This window comes from Culex pipiens, chromosome 2 (genome assembly GCF_016801865.2).
Source record: "Culex pipiens pallens isolate TS chromosome 2, TS_CPP_V2, whole genome shotgun sequence".
Classification (NCBI taxonomy): domain Eukaryota; kingdom Metazoa; phylum Arthropoda; class Insecta; order Diptera; family Culicidae; genus Culex; species Culex pipiens.
Window position 1 is genome coordinate 203,116,853 of NC_068938.1, and position 22,076 is coordinate 203,138,928.

General features: G+C 34.5%; 2 protein-coding genes across 3 annotated transcripts in view; both read right to left on the reverse strand.

Annotated features, from left to right (window-relative positions):
* LOC120421843 (LIRP-like) overlaps positions 1–22,076 on the reverse strand; it is a 368,041-nt gene that overhangs the window by 31,315 nt on the left and 314,650 nt on the right. The window lies entirely within an intron of this gene.
* Positions 11,186–22,076, reverse strand: part of LOC120421835 (protein O-mannosyl-transferase Tmtc3-like) — a 469,119-nt gene continuing 458,228 nt past the window's right edge. For both annotated transcript variants that reach the window (XM_052708777.1, XM_052708776.1), the window contains 3 exons: positions 20,308–20,494; positions 19,948–20,228; positions 11,186–17,160 (listed from right to left, as the gene is read on the reverse strand). In XM_052708777.1, coding sequence (XP_052564737.1) covers positions 16,426–17,160; positions 19,948–20,228; positions 20,308–20,494 — 1,203 coding nt within the window. In that variant the 3' untranslated portion in view covers positions 11,186–16,425. The remainder of the gene's footprint in view (positions 17,161–19,947; positions 20,229–20,307; positions 20,495–22,076) is intronic.

A 22,076-nucleotide genomic window follows, 5' to 3' on the forward strand; every position in this document is an offset into this window, starting at 1 on the left:
ATTTGTTAAGATGTCTAGATGATCCTAGAACTTTGAAGAACTCAATTTGATCAAATCTGTATTTTTTGCGATCAAAAACATCGTTCCAACTTTTTTTTCGCGTGTAAAAAAAAATCGCCAAAAATTCCGCGGAGGCAGTCTTTTTTAAAAAGTTGGAACGATGTTTTCGGTCGCAGAAATAACAGATTTGTTCAAATCAAGTTCTGCAAAATTTTAGGATTATCTAGACATTCTTACAAATCCCTGGAAACAAGAATTAAATATCTTTTATGTTTGCAAACTGCTCAAGATTTTCTAATAATTTGTAGTACTTCAATTGACAGAATTTCCCTAAGGTGATCTCTTTAACTTGAATCAGCTTTCTCCCCATCGGAACTCCATTCACACAGCCAGCGTCGCAAGCCTGGGTAGGCAGAACCATTACCGTTTCTCAGGCAAAAGTCGGAAACTACAAGTGTTCATCAGCATTAGGGACGTAAATGAATATCTATTCATGCCTAAGTAGGGGGATGCACTATAAGATCCTGGGATGGTTGCAGTGCAGATCTAGCGAGAGCTCGCTCTATTGAAAAACCTATCCCTGATGGGTAGAAATTTCCCTTGGGTGTGGAAAATTGCTGCACACACACATGCATAGCACGCAGAGCCTTGGAAAATGCTGGAAAATATGGAGAGTGAAAACGAGTAGCATCATTACGAATGGATATTAGTGAGACGGAAGCTTGCTATTCAATTTTACATATTCGCATTCATATAAGTTTTCATTCTGCTCCTCCCTAGACGTTTTGCACCGTTATTTGGAGGAAAAATTGTATTCCTTAGATAATAGTATACCTTTAGGTGATTAATCTAGTGTACGTTTGAAGTTTGAAGTTTGAAGAAACTGACTGCTATTTCAAGGTACATCATTCAAATTAACCACCCTCGACGGTGCCGGAAGGTCCACCGCCGGATGGGGAAAAGAGGAAAATTTCATCACATTTTCCGAACAAGCAGTGGCATCATGCAGAAAAGGACCGCTCGGAGGCGTCAAATCCCACACCGGAAAAATCTGCAGCTCCAGTCCCCGGTGGACACACTCTTCCTGAGCTGGACTGACGGATTGATGAAGGGGTTGAAGTGATGAATACTGATGATGATGTGTTAACATGCATTAAAGTGTGGAGGTATTTGATCAATCATTTTAATGTTTTCATTTCAATGAAGCAACAGTTTCAGAAGATTAAATAAAAAATATACAAAAAAATTGTTGAAATATATACAGATTATGCTAAAGACAGATAACGGATGACTTTGAAAAGTTGGTCTTAGCACTTTTACCCTGGCAGAATAAAAATAAAATTAATCGCAAAAAAACCCCTCCCCATCAGTTGGAAAGGCTGGACTTTTTTAAATCTGTTGACAAGATGGAAAAACTTTCGCTCAAAAGTGCTTCCTTCTTGTTGTGCTGGACATTTCTACCCGACTTTTTTTCTCTCTTGCTCCTCGTCAAACGAATTAAAAAAAGTGGATTTTAATTCGATTTCACCCCCTTTCTCGAGCTTACTCGCTAAATCCTTTCGGATAAGGGAGCAAAAACTGTCCCCGTGAGCAAAAAAAAAAAAAAAAAACGAAGGGTCCAAGCGATGCGGGGTGAAGGAAAAATTCGCGCCATTTTAATGCGAAAGTTGAATGGCAGCAATTATCATTATAATTACCCAGTTGTTAATCTTCGGGCGATTCACGAGTTGTGACGGGTGGGGGGAGGGGAAAGAGATGGGGGCGGAGATTTAAAAATATTTGCTTAATGGAAGTGGAGAACAAATAGTTTTGTGTGTTGAGCACTGATTGTATAATGTACACTGTCCACCTTAATGCAAATTAGTTTGAGATGTAGTTTCGCAGGAAGTTTTGTCGTTGGTTGTCAGATGGAGTTGATGGAAGTCAAGTTGATGCATAATTTTCTTCGTGTTCCCAGTAGAGGAGATATAACTGATTCAATTTAAATAGTAAAAGTTTTTTAAATTGTTTATTTAAGAATATTTTTCTTCAGAAGATTATTGTTTTGCTTTTGTATTATTCAAAGCCCTTATTGTTCCTACTTGCATATTTTTTTATTTTTTTTTACATACCAAGTTTCACAAAAAAGATTGTAAAAATACGTTTAACCGTCTACAACACAAATCGGTCTTCAACGGGATAAACTAAATAAATCACCAACCAAACATTCCAAAAAAATTAATCCTATTCACTACGCTGTAATTTGGCAGTAGAACTTTACCTTTTTGAATGTAATTTTATATTATGAGGAATTACACATAAAAGTTGTAACCTTACACATCTTATATCCTCTCATGCCACAAAATCGGCCAAGCTTTCCAAATGTATGGTAGTAATTCGCTATTTTGTTACACTTGTTATCAAAATTTTGTGCTTTGTCACCATCTTGTTTAAAAATGCCACTTTGGCATCGATTTCTCTGAAATGTTTACCTGAGTTCGGTTCGATTCTGAGAGTAAACTTGAATAAATAAATTTAACAAGAATTTTTAATGTCACACAGTACAAATAATGTCACACATACAAGCATCGTAATGCAACATGGGTAATTCTCTACCAACTCACACGAAATCGGGAAAAGTTGCCCCGACCCCTCTTAGATTTGCGTGAAACTTTGTCCTAAGGGATAACTTTTGTCCCTGATCACGAATCCAAGGTCCGTTTTTTGATATCTCGTGACGGAGGGGCGGTACGACCCCTTCCATTTTTGAACATGCGAAAAAAGAGGTGTTTTTCAATAATTTGCAGCCTGAAACGGTGATGAGATTGAAATTTGGTGTCAAAGGGACTTTTATGTAAAATTAGACGCCCGATTTGATGGCGTACTCAGAATTCCGAAAAAAAACGTATTTTTCATCGAAAAAAACACTAAAAAGTTTTAAAAATTCTCCCATTTTTCGTTACTTGACTGTAAAAAATTTTGGAACATGCCATTTTATGGGAAATTTAATGTACTTTTCGAATCTACATTGACCCAGAAGGGTCATTTTTTCATTTAGAACAACATTTTTCATTTTAAAATTTCGTGTTTTTTCTAACTTTGCAGGGTTATTTTTTAGAGTGTAATAATGTTCTACAAAGTTGTAGAGCAGACAATTACAAAAAAATTGATATATAGACATAAGGGGTTTGCTTATAAACATCACGAGTTATCGCGATTTTACGAAAAAAAGTTTTGAAAAAGTTACTTTTTGCGTTTCTCTTTGTTTCGTCGTCCGTGTCTGTCGCGGGTGACCATGAACGGCTATGATCGATGACGACCAACTTTTTCAAAACTTTTTTTCGTAAAATCGCGATAACTCGTGATGTTTATAAGCAAACCCCTTATGTCTATATATCAATTTTTTTGTAATTGTCTGCTCTACAACTTTGTAGAACATTGTTTGACTCTTAAAAATTACTCTGCAAAGTTAGTAAAAATACGAAATTTTAAAATGAAAAATGTTGTTCTAAATGAAAAAAATGACCCTTCTGGGTCAATGTAGATTCGAAAAGTACATTAAATTTCCCATAAAATGACATGTTCCAAAAATTTTTACAGTCGAGTAACGGAAAATGGGAGAATTTTTAAAACTTTTTTAGTGTTTTTTTCGATGAAAAATACGTTTTTTTTTCGGAATTCTGAGTACGCCATCAAATCGGGCGTCTAATTTTACATAAAAGTCCCTTTTACAACAAATTTCTATCTCATCTCCGTTTCAGGCTGCAAATTATTGAAAACACCTCTTTTTTCGCATGTTCAAAAATGGAAGGGGTCGTACCGCCCCTCCGTCACGAGATATCAAAAAACGGACCTCGGATTCGTGATCAGGGACAAAAGTTACCCCTTAGGACAAAGTTTCACGCAAATCGAACTTTTCCCGATTTCGTGTGAGTTGGTAGAGAATCACCCTCATTAGTAATTTCAACAATTTTCTGTTCTGGTTTTTTATTTTCAAATTTTTCACGATCCGTGGAATTCCCGTGAAAATTGCAATTTTTAAGCGTGAAAGTTCGCAAAGCCTACTCATTTGTGTGTCAAATGCACAGCAAAAAATCCGATAGTAAAATCACATGCAAAACCACGCATACAGTATGTAAACAAAGTATTTACACCCCTTGAGCACTATGCACATTTTGTGATGAAACATGTAAAAAATTTAAAGTTTGACAGGAACCTAGTACTACGTTTTGTTCAGAAACTCATGCCAAACATTTTGCTACAAACAGCTCATGAAAAGATGATTTCTATAAAAAGTTATATAACAAATACTATTACGAAAATAAAAAAGGTGCAAAAAAAGTTTGTACACCTTTCGAAAAATTATCATAAATAATGTTATTTGTTGACAAATCACCATAAATCCAGTCTCTCAACTCCAAATAGGCATCCTTGACTGATTAAAAAAATAATTTGGATTGAATATAAAGTTTACTAACTACTTAGTATAAAAGTTTATATAACTCTGGAAATTCTATATAAAACTTATCTAAACTTAATTTTGCAAACTTTTAATTCAACTAAATGTCAAAATATTACCATAGAATTGCTAAATAAACATTTTGGAGTGGGTATAACACCGTTTTGGGGGTATTTGTATCGATAGAATAGATTTTTCGTTTGAATTTCGTACCAACCCGGAATTACGTCGTCGGAAAATCCGCCGGCATCCGAACCGGTCCACAATTCTTAAGTCAACCTATGTGGCATCGGAAAGGGCATAAAATTTCCGATCTTTTGATACCCATACATCTAGGTTTTCTATAAAACCCACGTTTTTAAATACCTGGGCAAAAAGTAAGTTTGATCCACGAGAACAAAAATTACGAAATTCCATACATTTTTGGCAGGTTGCTCAAACGAAACCATAACAACGTTTTTGCCTAGGTATTTAAAAACGTGGGTTTTATAGAAAACCTAGATGTATGGGTATCAAAAGATCGGAAATTTTATGCCCTTTCCGATGCCACATAGGTTGACTTAAGAATTGTGGACCGGTTCGGATGCCGGCGGATTTTCCGACGACGTAATTCCGGGTTGGTACGAAATTCCAACGAAAAATCTATTCTATCGATACAAAGACCCCCAAACGGTGTTATACCCACTCCAAAATGTTTATTTAGCAATTCTATGGTAATATATTGACATTTAGTTGAATTAAAAGTTTGCAAAATTAAGTTTAGATAAGTTTTATATAGAATTTCCAGAGTTATATAAACTTTTATACTAAGTAGTTAGTAAACTTTATATTCAATCCAAATTATTTTTTTAATCAGTCAAGGATGCCTATTTGAAGTTGGGAGACTGGATTTATGGTGATTTGTCAACAAATAACATTATTTATGTTAATTTTTCGAAAGGTGTACAAACTTTTTTTGCACCTTTTTTAGTTTCGTAATAGTATTTGTTATATAACTTTTTATAGAAATCATCTTTTCATGAGTTTTTTGTAGCAAAATGTCTGGCATGAGTTTCTGAACAAAACGTAGTACTAGGTTTCTGTCAACATTAAATTGTTTAGATGTTTCATCACAATATGTGCATAGTGCCCAAGGGGTGTAAATACTTTTTTTACATACTGTACACAGCAAAAAATCCGATGGTAAAATCGCATGCAAAAGCATGCACATCACCTTCGTCAAAATAAACACTTAATATTACACACTGCATGTACAATTTTTGCAAACACAAAAAAAAGTTGCAACCGACGGGATTCAAACCCAGCACCAACAGTAAGGACTGGCGCCTTAGCCCACTCGGCCATCAGACCGATGAAAAGCTGTTAGGATAAACACATATATCAGCTTGACATTTCGGTCAAGTAGGTTTCCCATAGTGACGGGCTACATATTTCAGGGTGTAAAATTACATAAAATTGCATAAAATAATGCAATATTTATTTTACACCCAGGCCTTTTACACGCAGCTGGATTACTACTTTTTTAGCTGTGTATCATTTCGGTCAAGTAGGTTTCCCATACTGATGGGCTACATATTTCAGGGTGTAATATTGCATAGAATTTCATAAAATAATGCAAAAACTATTTTACATCCAGGCCTTTTACACGCAGCTGGTTTATTACTTTTTTTGCTGTGTAGAAGGTCGTTTTTGCTTTAGAATTGCGTTGCTGTAACGATGTGAAAAGTGAACTTTTCGCAACTCACATGAGATTGCATGATAAATTAATCGGAACTGTTATTTTGGCCGCTATGAAGTAGACAGTTTCGGCTCCCCTCTCACTAACATTTACACACAAGATCCTCTGTAATTAATCTTAGCTTTAAGATAAAGGTACATAATTATAAAAGTCGACTCGGTCCTAACCAGGTTCCAGCCCAGAAAAGGACCTAATATAAATAATTTTATGAAAAAAGCAGGCAGTTTCGTTACCCCAGGGGGATAGGAAAAATATGTACATGTAAGGAGTTGCAAAAAAAAGTTATTAACTACAAAAGTTAAACACTTGAGTTACTGTATCGCTCTTTTAGATAACATCCTTATCGCCAATCTGCAATTCACAACAATCATCACATTCAATCTTTATTGTTCGTTTCACAGGATCGAAAAGGATGCCTCCCACCTTCAACACTAAAAATAAAGCAATTCCAACGCACAAACAAACATCGTAAAGGTAAAGCAGCAGGAAAAAAGGCCAACAAGTTAAAAACGAACGCAAACAAGGCCCAAATTCCGCAGGAAAAAAAGCAACGCACGACACAAAGTGAAAATTATCCCCCGGAACGTAACGATTATGGTAATGTGGCACGGTTCTGATAGCGACTGATGCCGGTTCTACCTCGAAGAGTGCCAGGTAAATGGTCCACATGAGACCGATAATCTCGGTCGGTCCCAAAACACGCGCGAAAACGGCGTTGAGAATTATTCGCGACCGATCGAGATTAAAAAATCATCTTGCAAATGGTGCGAGAGTTGAAGAAGGACTGAACATTTAAAAACTTGCAAAGTGGAAAGCCTCATGCAGAACAAGGAAAAACAAACCGCCTAGAATCTAAAAATGGAAAAATAGAAAATTGAAAATGGGAGAAAAAATGCCAACCTCGGCAAAAAAAATTAATAGCACAGAAGCGAAAGATAAAAGGGGACGAAAGTTCTGATTAAATTACTGGGGAATGGAAGCAAACATCCCTCCATCGCCAAAGTAGGCCGAGTTGTGGAAAGGAAGAAAAAATCATCCCAGCAAAATTGAAGGAAATTGATGAAAATGGCGAAGGCGTCCCATCTAATTATGATTGCGAGCGATAATTTCCGTTAATACTTGGACGAAGTTTTTCCTCGGTGGTTTTTGCTTTTTTCCCTCTATATTCGAGATGCTGCTGAAAGGTAGATTTGTGCAGAATTTGTTGCAAATAATTTATTTTTGCAATTTTGAAAAAAGTTTGGCGTCCATGGTTTGGTCAACTCAAAACCCGAAAACAGTATTAAAAGTTGAATTTTTCAGCACCCAAATTATTAATTTTCTGAAGTTAATTAAGGTATAACTTATCTTGTAAATTATGCTAAACCTTTTGACTTTCCTCAAACATCACATAATTAAGGTAATGATTGAATTTCCTGGTATATTTTAATAACAATTCCCATTAAATCTGCTAGACCAAACTGATAATGTTGTTTTCCTCGATTTCACTGGAAAATTACGCAACCAACACGCCAACGCTCGAAAACTGCTTAATGATCCTTTTTCGCAGAATCCTCCCCGATTTCCTCACATCATCATCATCTTCACACACGTTACAAAGTGCACTTTTTGTGCCCGACTCCGATTGGAATCACTCGAAAACAGCATGATACTTGTTTACGTGGGGCTGCACCGGAATGCAGTGCAGCAATCTACAGCCACGCATTACAGGCAGAAAACTGCAAGAAAGCTGAAGTTGTACTCTTCTGGGTATTGTTGAAACACTTGATTGTTGGTTTTCGTGCCTTCAGGGAGAACGTAACGCATTCATACACGGTACTTTACCCATCTTGTGATCTGAGGTGTTACAGTGCGTTGCATAACATTTTGAAGATCTTTGAAAAAATAAATCATTAACACAAAATGGTTCTTGAACTTACTAGAATAATTAATACATGCCTAAAAAAAACCTTGTAAAAATGTGACCAAAGTAGAGAAAATTGCAACGCAGTGTAGCAGAGCTCCTCCCGTCGAATGGTCTTGGGAAAAGTACGAGACTAGAAACGAATCACACGCATGGTTTCCACTGTTCCTCTATTGAGAGTTCCGGGAAAACAACTCAAGCTGGCGATTGTATCCATCAACCGACATCAAACGTCGTCGTCGTGCAGAAGAATATACAGCTCAAGCACAATAGGCACGCCATAATGAAGTACTCTACTGCGGAGCGAATCCTAATGAGAGGCTCTACCGTGTACGGAGCGATTCATCCTCGAGTGATATCGGGGATAGTCACTTGATAAGTTAAGGAGCTGTGGGTGTCTTCTCCGCTTGCGGTATGTAGACGTTAAGAATGAATAGCAGTTTTAGTTGGATCGCTTTGATCATGGGGATAACCGGTTGTGTGAATAGAATTATTGTTTCAAACAAGCAAGAGTTTTGAAGAATTGGAATTCAGAGCTCAGGCAATAACTAACATTCCATGCTGACTCTTCTAGTGTGTGTGTGTGTGTGTGCAACCAACTAAACGGGACCACGCGGCCGCTTCTTACAAATTGAGTTGTTTCCATGTATTTTTAGATCTACATTCTATACATGCAGATAACTCGCATAGGCATTTGGAAGGTGTTAGCTCTGCCGAGCTTCGGTGACCCATTTCTACGCAGGCTAGTCAAGCGCGAGGTACTTCAGCTTTATCGACAAGCCCCGCCCATTCCATTTGACTTTTTGCTTCCATAACCGTGCTGAATTGCATGAGTGTATTGAACCTAATATCGTCGTTGTCGTGCTTTTTCTTTTCGCACTTGCATTATTTTTGGGCCAAATTGAGTTAAGAACTCCATTTTGTGCAGCTCACAATGCCTCACCTTTTGACCTTCACAGATCCCCAAAATTTGATTTCAGTCCTGAGATATTCCACGAAATCCGAAAAAAAAAACTCCGTGCGTTTTTGTCACTCCCTGAAAATTGATGTAAATGTGACAACTGGCCAAAGGGATTTCAGGACAGAACGCGTTTGACGCACGTACAAGTTAGACTACCGTAAAAATTTCTAATTATAACTTGGGACAAAACGGGTTTGTTATTGTTTTTCTCTGAACGTCCAAATGGCGGGTGCGACAAGATAGCACGATGACGTCGACCTTTTGACCTTCACAGATCCCCAAATTTCGATTTCTGTCCTGAGATATGGGTAATTCTCTACCAACTCACACAAAATCGGGAAAAGTTGCCCCGACCTCTCTTCAATTTGCGTGAAACTTTGTCCTAAGGGGTAACTTTTGTGCCTGATCACGAATCCGAGGTCCGTTTTTTGATATCTCGTGACGGAGGGGCGGTACGACCCCTTCCATTTTTGAACATGCGAAAAAAGAGGTGTTTTTCAATAATTTGCAGCCTGTAACGGTGATGAGATAGAAATTTGGTGTCAAAGGGACATTTATGTAAAATTAGACGCCCGATTTGATGGCGTACTCAGAATTCCGAAAAAACGTATTTTTCATCGAAAAAAAAACACTAAAAAAGTTTTAAAAATTGTCCCATTTTCCGTTACTTGACTGTAAAAATTTTGGAACATGTCATTTTATGATAAATTTAATGTACTTTTCTACATTGACCCAGAAGGGTCATTTTTTCATTTAGAACAATATTTTTCATTTTTAAATTTCGTGTTTTTTCTAACTTTGCAGGGTTATTTTTTAGAGTGTAACAATGTTCTACAAGTTGTAGAGCAGACAATTACAAAAAATTTGACATAAGGGGTTTGCTTATAAACATCACGAGTTATCGCGAAACCCTTTTTCAACATTTTTATTTTTAAAATCGCTGTTTCTTCCCAAGAATGTGTATATGAAACAAAAATGGCGTATATAGGCCTAGGATAACATGTCTATATAGGCAAAAATTGGCCACTATGCCTATTTAGGTCATGGTTTAAATATTTCGTCAAAGTAACAATAAACAGTTGGGGAACAGCATCGAATTCCAGCGTACACCTAATATGGTCAAGTTCTGGTGTGGTTCCCCTTGTAGTGCATACCCATAGGGTATGCACTCTCAGGCCAAATTTTAGCTCATCTGGTTGAAAAGTGGCTTGTCTCGAGCGGGTTCAAGTTTACATGGAAATTACTATGAGAATTTTTAATTTTCGTTCATTCGCTCCTACAGGCCTGGGGAAAACATGTAGAAACTTCTAGGATGGCCAGAAATGGGCGGAATCGTCTGGGGAACAACTTTCCCTAAGAGACCAGGTCGATTCGTTCAACCCCCATCGAGCTCAACGGCAATACATCCGGGGTTTTCGGAACCAACGGGTTTCCCCAGAAAAGCATCAAATTTTCCTTAGCATGTTATGAATGCTTGATAAACACCGCGACGCCACATGTCAAACAGCTACCACGTGCACTAGCATCGCCTATAAAAATGACTTTTAATTACTTTTTGAACCATAGAATTATCATTCATGGTGATCAGGATACTATTCAGCTGTATTCTGAACCTCCAAATTAAAAAAAAAAACTGTTATGGTGCAAATTTTACAATCACATGGTAGCTGTTTGACACTAGTGGCCATATCAACACTTTAACATTCAATTACAGCTCATGAAAAGCGTTGCCAACTGAGATCCTGCGATAAATAGCTTAATAAGAAGTGAGCAAGCAAGATTCTATCAAGATTTTTGCAAAATTAGTTTTTTAAATAGTGAAAATCAGCAAATTGGATGGAGTTAGGAGCGAGTGCTTAACCTGCCAAACATACAAGAATTTCCGCTAACGTAAATTGGAACACACAGGACTACCCTCTGAATAGGGAAAGAAGCTTCAAATTTGGAATTCTATATGTTTTGTTGTTCTCTGTCCCATTTCGCTCCAGATAACGGTCCATAAACAAAAAGATACAACTTTCAAATCAACACCGTGACTGCCACTCTGACCATCAGCCATAAACTTTTACGCAAACGGTTTCCCCCCTGCCCCGCTTGAAGGACTTTTTTCTTTCTAATTGAATTACCCAATAACGCCTCGAGGGGTCCATTTTTCTTAAATAGAGTACTTTTTCTTTATTTCTCAACTTAAGTACAAATGTCATTTTTCGCTAAATATATATAATATAGGATGAGCTTCCTGCGGGGGGAGGTGCTCTCTCTCTTTCTGTCACTTTCTTTCTTCCTGTCTCTCTCTGTCTCTTTATTCACTGCCACGCGAAAATCAAAACCCAAAAACTGTGTTCTTCTTTAGAGAGAGGTGGGGGGATAGAATAGGCGGTTTTAACGCGTGCTTTAATAATACTAACCGAAAATGGTGCGCGCTCGCGCCAATAAAACTAAATGAGTTGCAAATATTTACACGCGTCGCGGTGGTCACCCGGTGCGATTTAGGCGCTGTTAAAATTATATTGACTTTAAAATTAAGTTTATGTGAAGTGTTGGAGGAGGATTTTTTAAATTGGCGTTTTTTTTTGCAGCGTGGTTGATTTTATTGGTAGTTTGTTTGCCGTTTTCGCCTAAATTGCCTCAGTTTGGGGGAAAATTTGATTTTTGTTGAAAATAGATTGGGTATTTTTGCCTATGGTTAGGCGTGACGGTAGTGTAAATATTTGCTCTTCATTTTCGAAAACCCATCACCGAAAGCTACATGGAGATTTGATTGCGACTAAGTTTTACAACACAAATTTATAAATATATTTTCAAGTTTTACAATAGTAGTTTGCTCAAACAACAAATTGCTTTGCGTCTCTCTCCCTCCCGTTTCTAACTTATTCCAATATACTAAGTGAGATTCTAGTTACGTGTGTCAGGATCACTAACATTCCTTCCCTTTTTCCCCCTTTGTTTTTGTTCAGCACTTGTTTGCAATATACTCTTGGCTACTAACACAAAAAGCAAACCTTTTGTTTACAAACTCAAACTTGCACGGTAAGAAAAAACTGAACCGAAAAAATGCTTCGCGTTTCTTCATTCTTTTCTAAGGTGTCTTTTTTAAGTACATTTTTTACTGCATCACCGAGAACAATGACGATCACAATGGGCCACGCCGGACCCTTTCATAAAAAATCCTAACAATATCATCTAGCAAATATCAATGTGTGTGTGTGTCGAGTGTTTTTACTGTTTTTATTTCTCTCCGTGTCGTACGTGTAAGTGTCATTTTACTTTATCGTAACCAAAATTATGTTCTCTTCTCACCGTTCACTTACTTGTTTACTTTTTACATTTACAATTACAATTCTAGCGATTTTTACTTTTCCGTTTTGCTATTCAACTAACTTTCTTGCTGTCAAGTCTCTCTCTCGGCACATTCATTCTCTTCTCTTTATTTTACTTCTTAGTTTTTTTTATTTGTGAAAAAATATACTCTCTTCGGTTTCTTTAATTTCTCTCACAATTTTTGCTATTCTTTTGTTACTTTCTCTCTCTCTCTCACCCCGTTCTCTCTAAACTCTTCAACATTTCATCATTTCAACGCGATTTTTTCCGTCTTCTTCTTCTTAACCCAACTTTCCTAAAGAGTCAAAACCAAAAACAGTTAAGGACAACAGCGACAAGTTTGACTTTATTTACAATCAGAGAGGGGCCATCATTTTCGCCATCATCATGAGGGAGTTCGACCTGGTCATTAGGCCTGGAAGCAGGACACATTAAGGGGCAGGCCAAATCTGGCCGCGTCGTTTTTGCGGCCGAATGTCGTCGTCGTCAGGAGGATGATAACGATAATTATCAGCAGTAATGGATCCTCATTTCAGGTCCTTTATTGAATTTTTGCCTTCTTTTGCTGCTCGCAGAATAATGAAAGTGGGTGGTTTGTGTTAATGGGCTTGAGGTTGGGTCTTTTGGGGGTGGTCGTAATGAAATCAGGAAGGGAGATTTCTAAGATTTTATTTTGGTTGTAGAATTTTATAATTGTCATGGAAATGCAAAACTTTTTATTGATAAAGAAAAAATCACAATGTGTTTTTTCTTGACAAAAAGCAAAAAAGTTGGATAAAATCATAAAAAAATAATTTTAAGCAAAATTAATCAAAACGAAAATAATAAGAGCATAAAAGAACCTTTCATTGTTTCTATGACAAGCTAATAAAAAGATAATTAAAATTTAAGAAAGCAAGAACAATTACAGTAGTATTTATCACTTAAAAAAAATTATGAATAAACAACAAATAATTTATATGTCAATTCCTGGAATAATTATTTTAAAACATGTATTGTCTGAAAAATATTTTTCTAAAACTGTTAAGGTTTTGGAAACAAGGTTATATTTTTGAATATATTTTTTAAAGTATAGTTCATGAAAACATCATCAATATTTTATTTTTTTTTTAAATTAAATTTTGATGATATTTTTTTGCTAGATTTAAAGTTATAATTTTTGTGCCTCAGTTTAGCACCGCATATGCGGGATGTAAAATCTAGGCATGCATAACTGAAGCGCAGAGCTTATGGGTTTTTGGATATATGGGAGACATTGGCTATAATCCTATGAAAAATCATCCAAGTTCTGAAAAACTACTTTGGAACTTTGGAATCGGGATGATGTCAGCAATCCATAGCAATTAAAGTTACATGAAAATTTTAACAAAAATACGTATTTTTCTAGTATTTTGAAAAACCAATGTTTCCTTGACAAAAAAAATATTTTTTTTGGAATTGCAATAAGGTATGAAATGAACGGGATTTTTTTCAAATATTTCGAAAGTTATAGCACACATTTTTGAAAATACTCAAAATTTTCACAAAACTAAGAAAATTGCCAAAATTTTTTGGTTTTTACAATATGGGTATCAAATAATCATTCGAAAGTAAAACACAAATTGACACAAAATTACGTATTTTCGAAAAAAACTTCAAAATTTCAGTTTTTCACAATAATTTCAAATGATTGAAATTTTTGCATACATTTCGAATGTAATAACAACATTTTTTTTAATTTACAAAAAAGATTGAGATTTTTTTCGAAAATACGTAGTTTAGTGAAAATTAAAGTATTTTCAAAAATTGTTGTTAATACATTCGAAATGTATGAAAAAATCCGATCATTTAATACCCATATTGTTAAAAAAATCAGTATTTTTTCCGAAAATACGTAGTTTGTGTCAATGTTGAGTAATTTAAAAAAAATGTGTTATATCTGTCCCGATTAAAAAAAAAATACGAGGTTTTGAGAAAATTATGAGTATTTAAAAAAATGTTACTGTTAATGTAAGAAAAATTGCGATCATTTGATACCCATATTGTGATAAACTGTAATTTTGAATATTTTCTTTCGAAAATACGTAGTTTTGTAAAAAAAATAGTATTTCAAAAAATGTATTACATTCGAAATGAATGAAAAACCCCGATCATTTGATACCCATATTGTGAAAAACTGTAATTATAAATATTTCGAAAATACGTAGTTGTGTAAAATATTCAAGATTTTTCATACGATTATACCCAATATCTCCCATATAGCCAAAATCCCATAAGCTCTGTGCTTTAGTAATCAAAACCGAGGCGTGCAAAACCAGGCATGACAGTATATTTAAATTTATTTTTTGTTAAACATTATTTTTCATTTTTGTATTAAACAACCATTCCAATTCAAAACAATTTCAATTTATTTCAGTATTACTAAAGAAAATTTCAAGCATGTTTGGAATAGTAAAAACTGGCAAAATTTAACTATAATATTCATAAATTTATGAAAAAAAAAATTCAAATGAATTTTAATCTATGAATATGTTCAACTTTCATGAAATTTAATTGTTATTGATAAAAAGTTTTGAATTTGACGACTCACAACTGTATTGAATTTTAGTAAGAATCTGAATTTTAATTTTTCGTATATGGTAGTAATTTGAATAAAAGTTTAATAACTCTCAAAATAATTGCAACTTTACTTAAAATGCATTATTTTAAAATAAAAAACAGTTAAATTTCAATGGGAATAGGAATTTAAGTAATTCTTTTTTAAATCTGTAATTTTTAACTTATATTCAAATAAGGATTTGATGATGTTCAAGCTAAAAATTGAATTTATGTTTAGTCTACAAAGAAATATCAAATAATCAGATAAAGACTTTAGAAAAAAATCTGAAAAATGTAATTCTATTACTCTAAAGTTATGACAAGTTTAAGTTATTTCAGTAAATAATTGGTCAATAAATTTTAATAAATTGATATTTCAGTATTTTGGTGGAACCTCAATTAGTATTTACAACTTAAGACGTGCAACAATAATGAGTTCAGAATTAACATTCTAGGCAACTTAGAGCTATTGAAAAGATTTCACATATAATCACATATAATACCAGTTTAATTCTTCAAAAAAATAAATATTTATCTAAATAGGACTTTCAAAACTGACTTAAAATCGTGATAAGTTAAAAATATCAATAGAAATTAAAGAGAATTTATATAAAAATGAGTGTGATTAAAGTGGAAATTCCCGATAAATTTAATGAAACTTCCAGTTTTTTTTTAAATCAGGTCTAAGTTAAAAATTAAAATTGATGAAAATATATCGTTATCCATTCAAAACTAGGCTCTGTCGCAAGCAAACAATCAATTACAATCAATCCATGTTAAAAGGTTGACAACTTTGAATTAAAATTTGTACCAGCCTAGGAATAGAGTCAATAATTGAGTTATTTCAAGTTTATGTTTTTACATAAATAAAAAAAGCCTAAAATTCAAATTTTCTAAGATTATAATGTAAAAATTCTGGCTTGTAAATTAAATTTTAGTACTATTTTTAAATTGGATTTTTTTTTTGTAAAAATATTACATTTAGAATTTAAATCAAAACAAACAAAAATCAATTTTAACTGCGGAGAAGTTTCAATGTGTTTTGACAAACAAATGAAAATTTTCCAAAATATTTGATTTTAAGTATTTTTGAGTAGAGTCTTCGTAACATGTAATTGCAGCAAATTTGTAAAGTGTCGTTCCAATTTATGTTTGAATTTATAAATGTTCAGGAAAAAAATTAAATGAATCTTCAAGTTTGACAAATTTTGCATTTGACCACGTCAAACTCCCTCAAGATGCACTCTTCATTCCATAGAGGAAAAACAAAAACTGATTACCAAACGAAACCCAATACATCACCCACACTCTCTAATCATCATCGTAATCTCTGTAACACTCGCGTGCATCCTCATCCCTCTTACTGCCCCTTTTGTCTTCGCTTCTCTCGAAAAAGGTCGCCTCGTTCACCGCCTCGCTGCTCTCAGTTCAGTTCAGTCCTAATTAATTTTGAAACAGTCTAGCTTGTTGTAATTAAGAATCTGATGCTATGACATGCCGGACGACGGGTCGTCCAAGTCCTTCCCGCCAACAATCTGCGGACTGCTGCTGCTACTGCTACTTGTACTCCTCAGCGGAGACTGCTTCTGCTGCTCTTGATGGGGTTGATGCGACTGCTGATTACTGCTAGTACTGCTACTGGTTCTACTGTTACTACTGCTAGTCGTATCGTCGCTTAATCTAGGCGCATCCTGTTGCTGCTGCTGAAGAAGACTTCCATTGGCCGGGGCGGCCACTGGTTCAGAAGACGACGTCGACGTCGGCGCCGACGGCCGAGAGATTGGCTCTTCTGATTCGATAAAAATAGGATCACTGTTGCTACTGGCTGCTTCTTCAATTTCTTCTCCTTCTTCAGTCGTCACATGAGGTAATGATGTTTTCAGATTATTATGGTTATCGTTACTGCCATCGCCATTAATTGGCTGCTGCTGGAAGTCGTCCTCGACCTCATCGCCGGGACTTCCGCCAAACTCGCGCGGGTCGTACTCGGCAAAAGCGACCTCCTTCTCGCGGCTCGGACCCGCCGTCGAGCGGAGTCGCTGGATGCGCGTCTGGACGATCTGCAGGTGGCGCAGGATGTAGTCCTCGCCGGGCGCGAGTCGGTGGGCGTGCGCCAGACAGGACTGGGCCTGGGCCAGCTTGCCGCGCTCGACGTACACCACGCACAGGTTGTGCAGCCCCTGGATGTTGATCGGGTCCAGCTGGAGGATGCGCTTGTAGCACTGGAAGGAGAAAAAGGAAAGGTAGGGGTTAGTAGGGAAAAATTATCATGCCTAAAATTCGATAGGGCAAATATATCCATTCCCATCACTCTAAGCGGTGGTGTCTGAATAATGCTCGATAATCCTGGGAAATCCTTAAAATTAGCTAAAACCAAGAACACCAACTAGTAGAACAGCTTTTTGTGAACATTTCTGTTTAATTTGATTTTCACCAAAAGTTATTCCTATTCCATTTCCAAGCTTTTTACAAAACTATTTTCAAAGTCTATTCTCGTCTGACGAGAATGTCCAGTTGCTCACGCAATTTCTTTCATCATCCTACTTTTTTTTCTTTCAGCGCACTTTTTGACTGCCAGTTCTTGTTATTTGAAACAAACATTTACGAATAAACTAACACTAAACTAAAATATAGCGTATCAGCCTTCGACGAGAATAGGTAAAATGTCAGTCAAGTGACTCGGGGTGATTGTTTTTTTTGCTAGCGCTTGCTAATTAATTACATATTTTGGGATTATTTTTCACGTCAAAAGGTACATTGCCGGTAGTTGGCACATATGTCATTGAAGAGAATAGGTATATATCCCCTAATTGAGGAAATTCTCCTATGTTTGGCATGTTGAGCACTTGGTCCGAATCCCGTTCATTTTGCAAAAAGGGTCGTAAAGCCCTATGTAAATTTTTATGTACATCGGTAAAAACAAAACTAAAAACCATTTCTGATACTTTTTTCATTAAAAAAAAAATAAAATAATAAAAAATGACCCCTTAGAACGAGCTGTTAAGTAGGACCTTTTCTGTCAAAAAGGGCCGTGAAGTTAATTTTAAAATAATGATTAAAAAATCCATTTTCATTCCTTTGCGGTCGTACAACGGGTCATTGTGCTCAGAAAAATAAGCTTTATTGTTTTGAACAATTCTCACTATTTAACCAAATTATACAGAACATGTTTCGATAGAAACTAGGGTTCTTTTTTGTATTTGGCCATTTATTGAAATCGATAATGATTTTTTTTTAGTTTTTAGGTATCAAAATAAGCTTCTTTTTGTGTTGGCCCGGAAGAAATTTGAAGCCAAATCGATTTTGGCGATTTTATAAAAGAAAATCACAACTTTTTGATGATTTGGGGAAAAATCACTAATTTTACCCAAAAATTTGTGAAATGTATATGAATTTGCAATCGGATTGTTTAAATGTAGAAAGCGAAAAAAAGTTGGAATACGGAATTTTGAAAATTTGGTAAGTTGGCTCTTTTTTGAGTGATATTACTCATCTTTTTTTTAAATGTTTTTGTTTTATGTTTTATGTTTTATGTTTTATGTTTTATGTTTTATGTTTTATGTTTTATGTTTTATGTTTTATGTTTTATGTTTTATGTTTTATGTTTTATGTTTTATGTTTTATGTTTTATGTTTTATGTTTTATGTTTTATGTTTTATGTTTTATTTTTTATGTTTTATGTTTTATGTTTTATGTTTTATGTTTTATGTTTTATGTTTTATGTTTTATGTTTTATGTTTTATGTTTTATGTTTTATGTTTTATGTTTTATGTTTTATGTTTTATGTTTTATGTTTTATGTTTTATGTTTTATGTTTTATGTTTAATGTTTAATGTTTAATGTTTAATGTTTAATGTTTTATGTTTTATGTTTTATGTTTTATGTTTTATGTTTTATGTTTTATGTTTTATGTTTTATGTTTTATGTTTTATGTTTTATGTTTTATGTTTTATGTTTTATGTTTTATGTTTTATGTTTTATGTTTTATGTTTTATGTTTTATGTTTTATGTTTTATTTTTTATGTTTTATGTTTTATGTTTTATGTTTTATGTTTTATGTTTTATGTTTTATGTTTTATGTTTTATGTTTTATGTTTTATGTTTTATGTTTTATGTTTTATGTTTTATGTTTTATGTTTTATGTTTTATGTTTTATGTTTTATGTTTTATGTTTTATGTTTTATGTTTTATGTTTTATGTTTTATGTTTTATGTTTGATGTTTTATGTTTTATGTTTTATGTTTTATGTTTTATGTTTTATGTTTTATGTTTTATGTTTTATGTTTTATGTTTTATGTTTTATGTTTTATGTTTTATGTTTTATGTTTTATGTTTTATGTTTTATGTTTTATGTTTTATGTTTTATGTTTTATGTTTTATGTTTTATGTTTTATGTTTTATGTTTTATGTTTTATGTTTTATGTTTTATGTTTTATGTTTTATGTTTTATGTTTTATGTTTTATGTTTTATGTTTTATGTTTTATGTTTTATGTTTTATGTTTTATGTTTTATGTTTTATGTTTTATGTTTTATGTTTTATGTTTTATGTTTTATGTTTTTTGTTTTATGTTTTATGTTTTTATGTTTTATGTTTTATGTTTTATGTTTTATGTTTTATGTTTTATGTTTTATGTTTTATGTTTTATGTTTTATGTTTTATGTTTTATGTTTTATGTTTTATGTTTTATGTTTTATGTTTTATGTTTTATGTTTTATGTTTTATGTTTTAGTTTTTAGTTTTTAGTTTTTAGTTTTTAGTTTTTAGTTTTTAGTTTTTAGTTTTTAGTTTTTAGTTTTTAGTTTTTAGTTTTTAGTTTTTAGTTTTTAGTTTTTAGTTTTTAGTTTTTAGTTTTTAGTTTTTAGTTTTTAGTTTTTAGTTTTTAGTTTTTAGTTTTTAGTTTTTAGTTTTTAGTTTTTAGTTTTTAGTTTTTAGTTTTTAGTTTTTAGTTTTTAGTTTTCAAAAGTTGTCCGAAAAGTAGGTGAAATTTTGGTTATTTCTGCAACTTACATTCTCCGCTGCGTCCAGATCCTTAATGTTGTTGATATAGATGTCCCCAAGCAGGATCAGCCCCTTGATGTGATCGGGATGGTACTTGACCAGTTGATTCAGAAAAGGCGCCGCCTCCAACGGCCTGTGGTCATCGGCAAGCAGCAACGCCAGATTAAACAACGCACTGCGGAAGTCCTGCTTGAGATGCACCGCCCGCCGGAACCAGTTCTCCGCCTCGTCTGTGTTCCGGTCGTCCATCGCCAGCATGCCCAGGTTGAAGTGGACACGCTCGTTGGATTCTGTGTGTGTGTGTGTGAGAAGAATTTTTAGAATTTCAAAAGCTGATTTCAACACGAGCAATTGCCGGCTTCGACTTACCATCCTTGGCGAGCAGCTTGAGGAGACGTTCGCGGGCGATTTTCCGCAGTTCTGGACGGCCCAGCTCCTGCAGAAGGATTGCGGAATTCAGCAGCGCTTGCTCGTGCTCCGGGTCGAACTCCAGGGCTTTATCCAGGTAGGCCAGCGCTTGGGAGGCCTTGCCCTGCTCCAGGAAGACCACTCCGAGCTGTGAATTAGAGTACAAAGAGTTTAAGTTAGTGACTTGATTTGAACAGCTTTCAAAGGACACTTCAAAGGTCATCCGTTCCAGTTTGAGAGAACATCAAGCAGTCAAAAGTCAACTGCATGTTGGCAATCGATTGTGAGAGGGCGCGCACCATTTCAGACGAAAGTCAAGAACCCAATTTGCAATTTACCTTTGCCAAGTACCTTACAAGCTTATGCGTTCCACCGGTAAAAGTCAACGACCATGATGGTGGCACTCTCGTTGTCCCCTCATGAGGTAAAACGATTTAGACGAGGAGCAGACATGTTTGATGCGGTGTAAATATGTGTCGCAATGGAACCTTAAGAGTCGTGGGAAGATGAGGGGATGTTCATAATTTACTAGCTTAGAGCTATTTTGCACATACTATTTAAATTTATGTTGTCTCTCATTCAAGCATCTTTGATTTTTTGTTTGTTGTAAAAATTGTAGGTATTTTTTTACACTTTTTGTTTTGAAATACACTTTTTTACCACCAGTCTCGACGTGTTGAAAAATATTTGCAACGGTCGTTTTTAGAACCAAACCAATTAGGGGAGCAGCATCTTATTCCAGCGTGCCTCTAACCTTCGGGAAGTCGCGTGTTTTCGTCTTTCTTACAAGTGTTCTTACAAAGTGTGTACTAAGTACACGTATGCGACCGCCGGTGGGCTAATGTTGCTATATCAGGACTTTGACATTCAATTACAGCTTTATTGCTTAATTTAAACACTTTTTTGTTTAAGAAACCATATTTTAAACAATTGTTTACAGTGCTGTTTTAATTATTAGAATATAATCTCACCGGAATATTGAATTCAATCCCTTCCTCGTTTTTGGCCAGATTATTTTCTTGTTCATATTTTCGTAACAAAATGTATGCATCAAGTTGAGGATGTTTGTTAATGATTGAAAGAAGAATTTATATTGAAATATTTTGATTTTGAAATTTTAGATTTTATGTCTGTTAAGCGTTTTGACTATTTCAAAGTAATAAATAGCTCAATTAAAAAAGAGCAAGCTACTCTCCATTATTGATGAATCTGAAAATGTGTTTTGCGTAACAGAAAACTGCAAAAGTGATGAGAATAGGTCGAAAGGATAAGTGCAACGAAAATGGGTGTATTTCCTCTTGACCTAAAATTTAAAAGACTTCAAAATTTAAAATAAATGAAAATTTCATATCAAAACTTATTCCCCCGATATCACCATTTCAGGCTGTCTATCGTTAAAAACCCCATTTGCAAATAATGTTTTTGCAATTCTGTCGTGAAACTACTTACTTTTCCTGTCATTCTTACATGACGAAATATTCTACTTTTCTGTACCAAGAACAACAGAATCGAATAGCAACACTTTTCAAAATAAATGCTGAAAAGTTCTACTTTTCAACACTCAAATGGGTGCTGAAAAGTTGAACTTTTCAGCACTTGTTTCGAAAAGTAACACTTTTTAACATTTTTTTTATTTAAACGATTTATTGGCAAATTACATGAAAATTTGACATAAAATTTCACTCAGTGTGTGTTTTTTGGAATTGCAAAAAATGTTGTATGGAAATCGT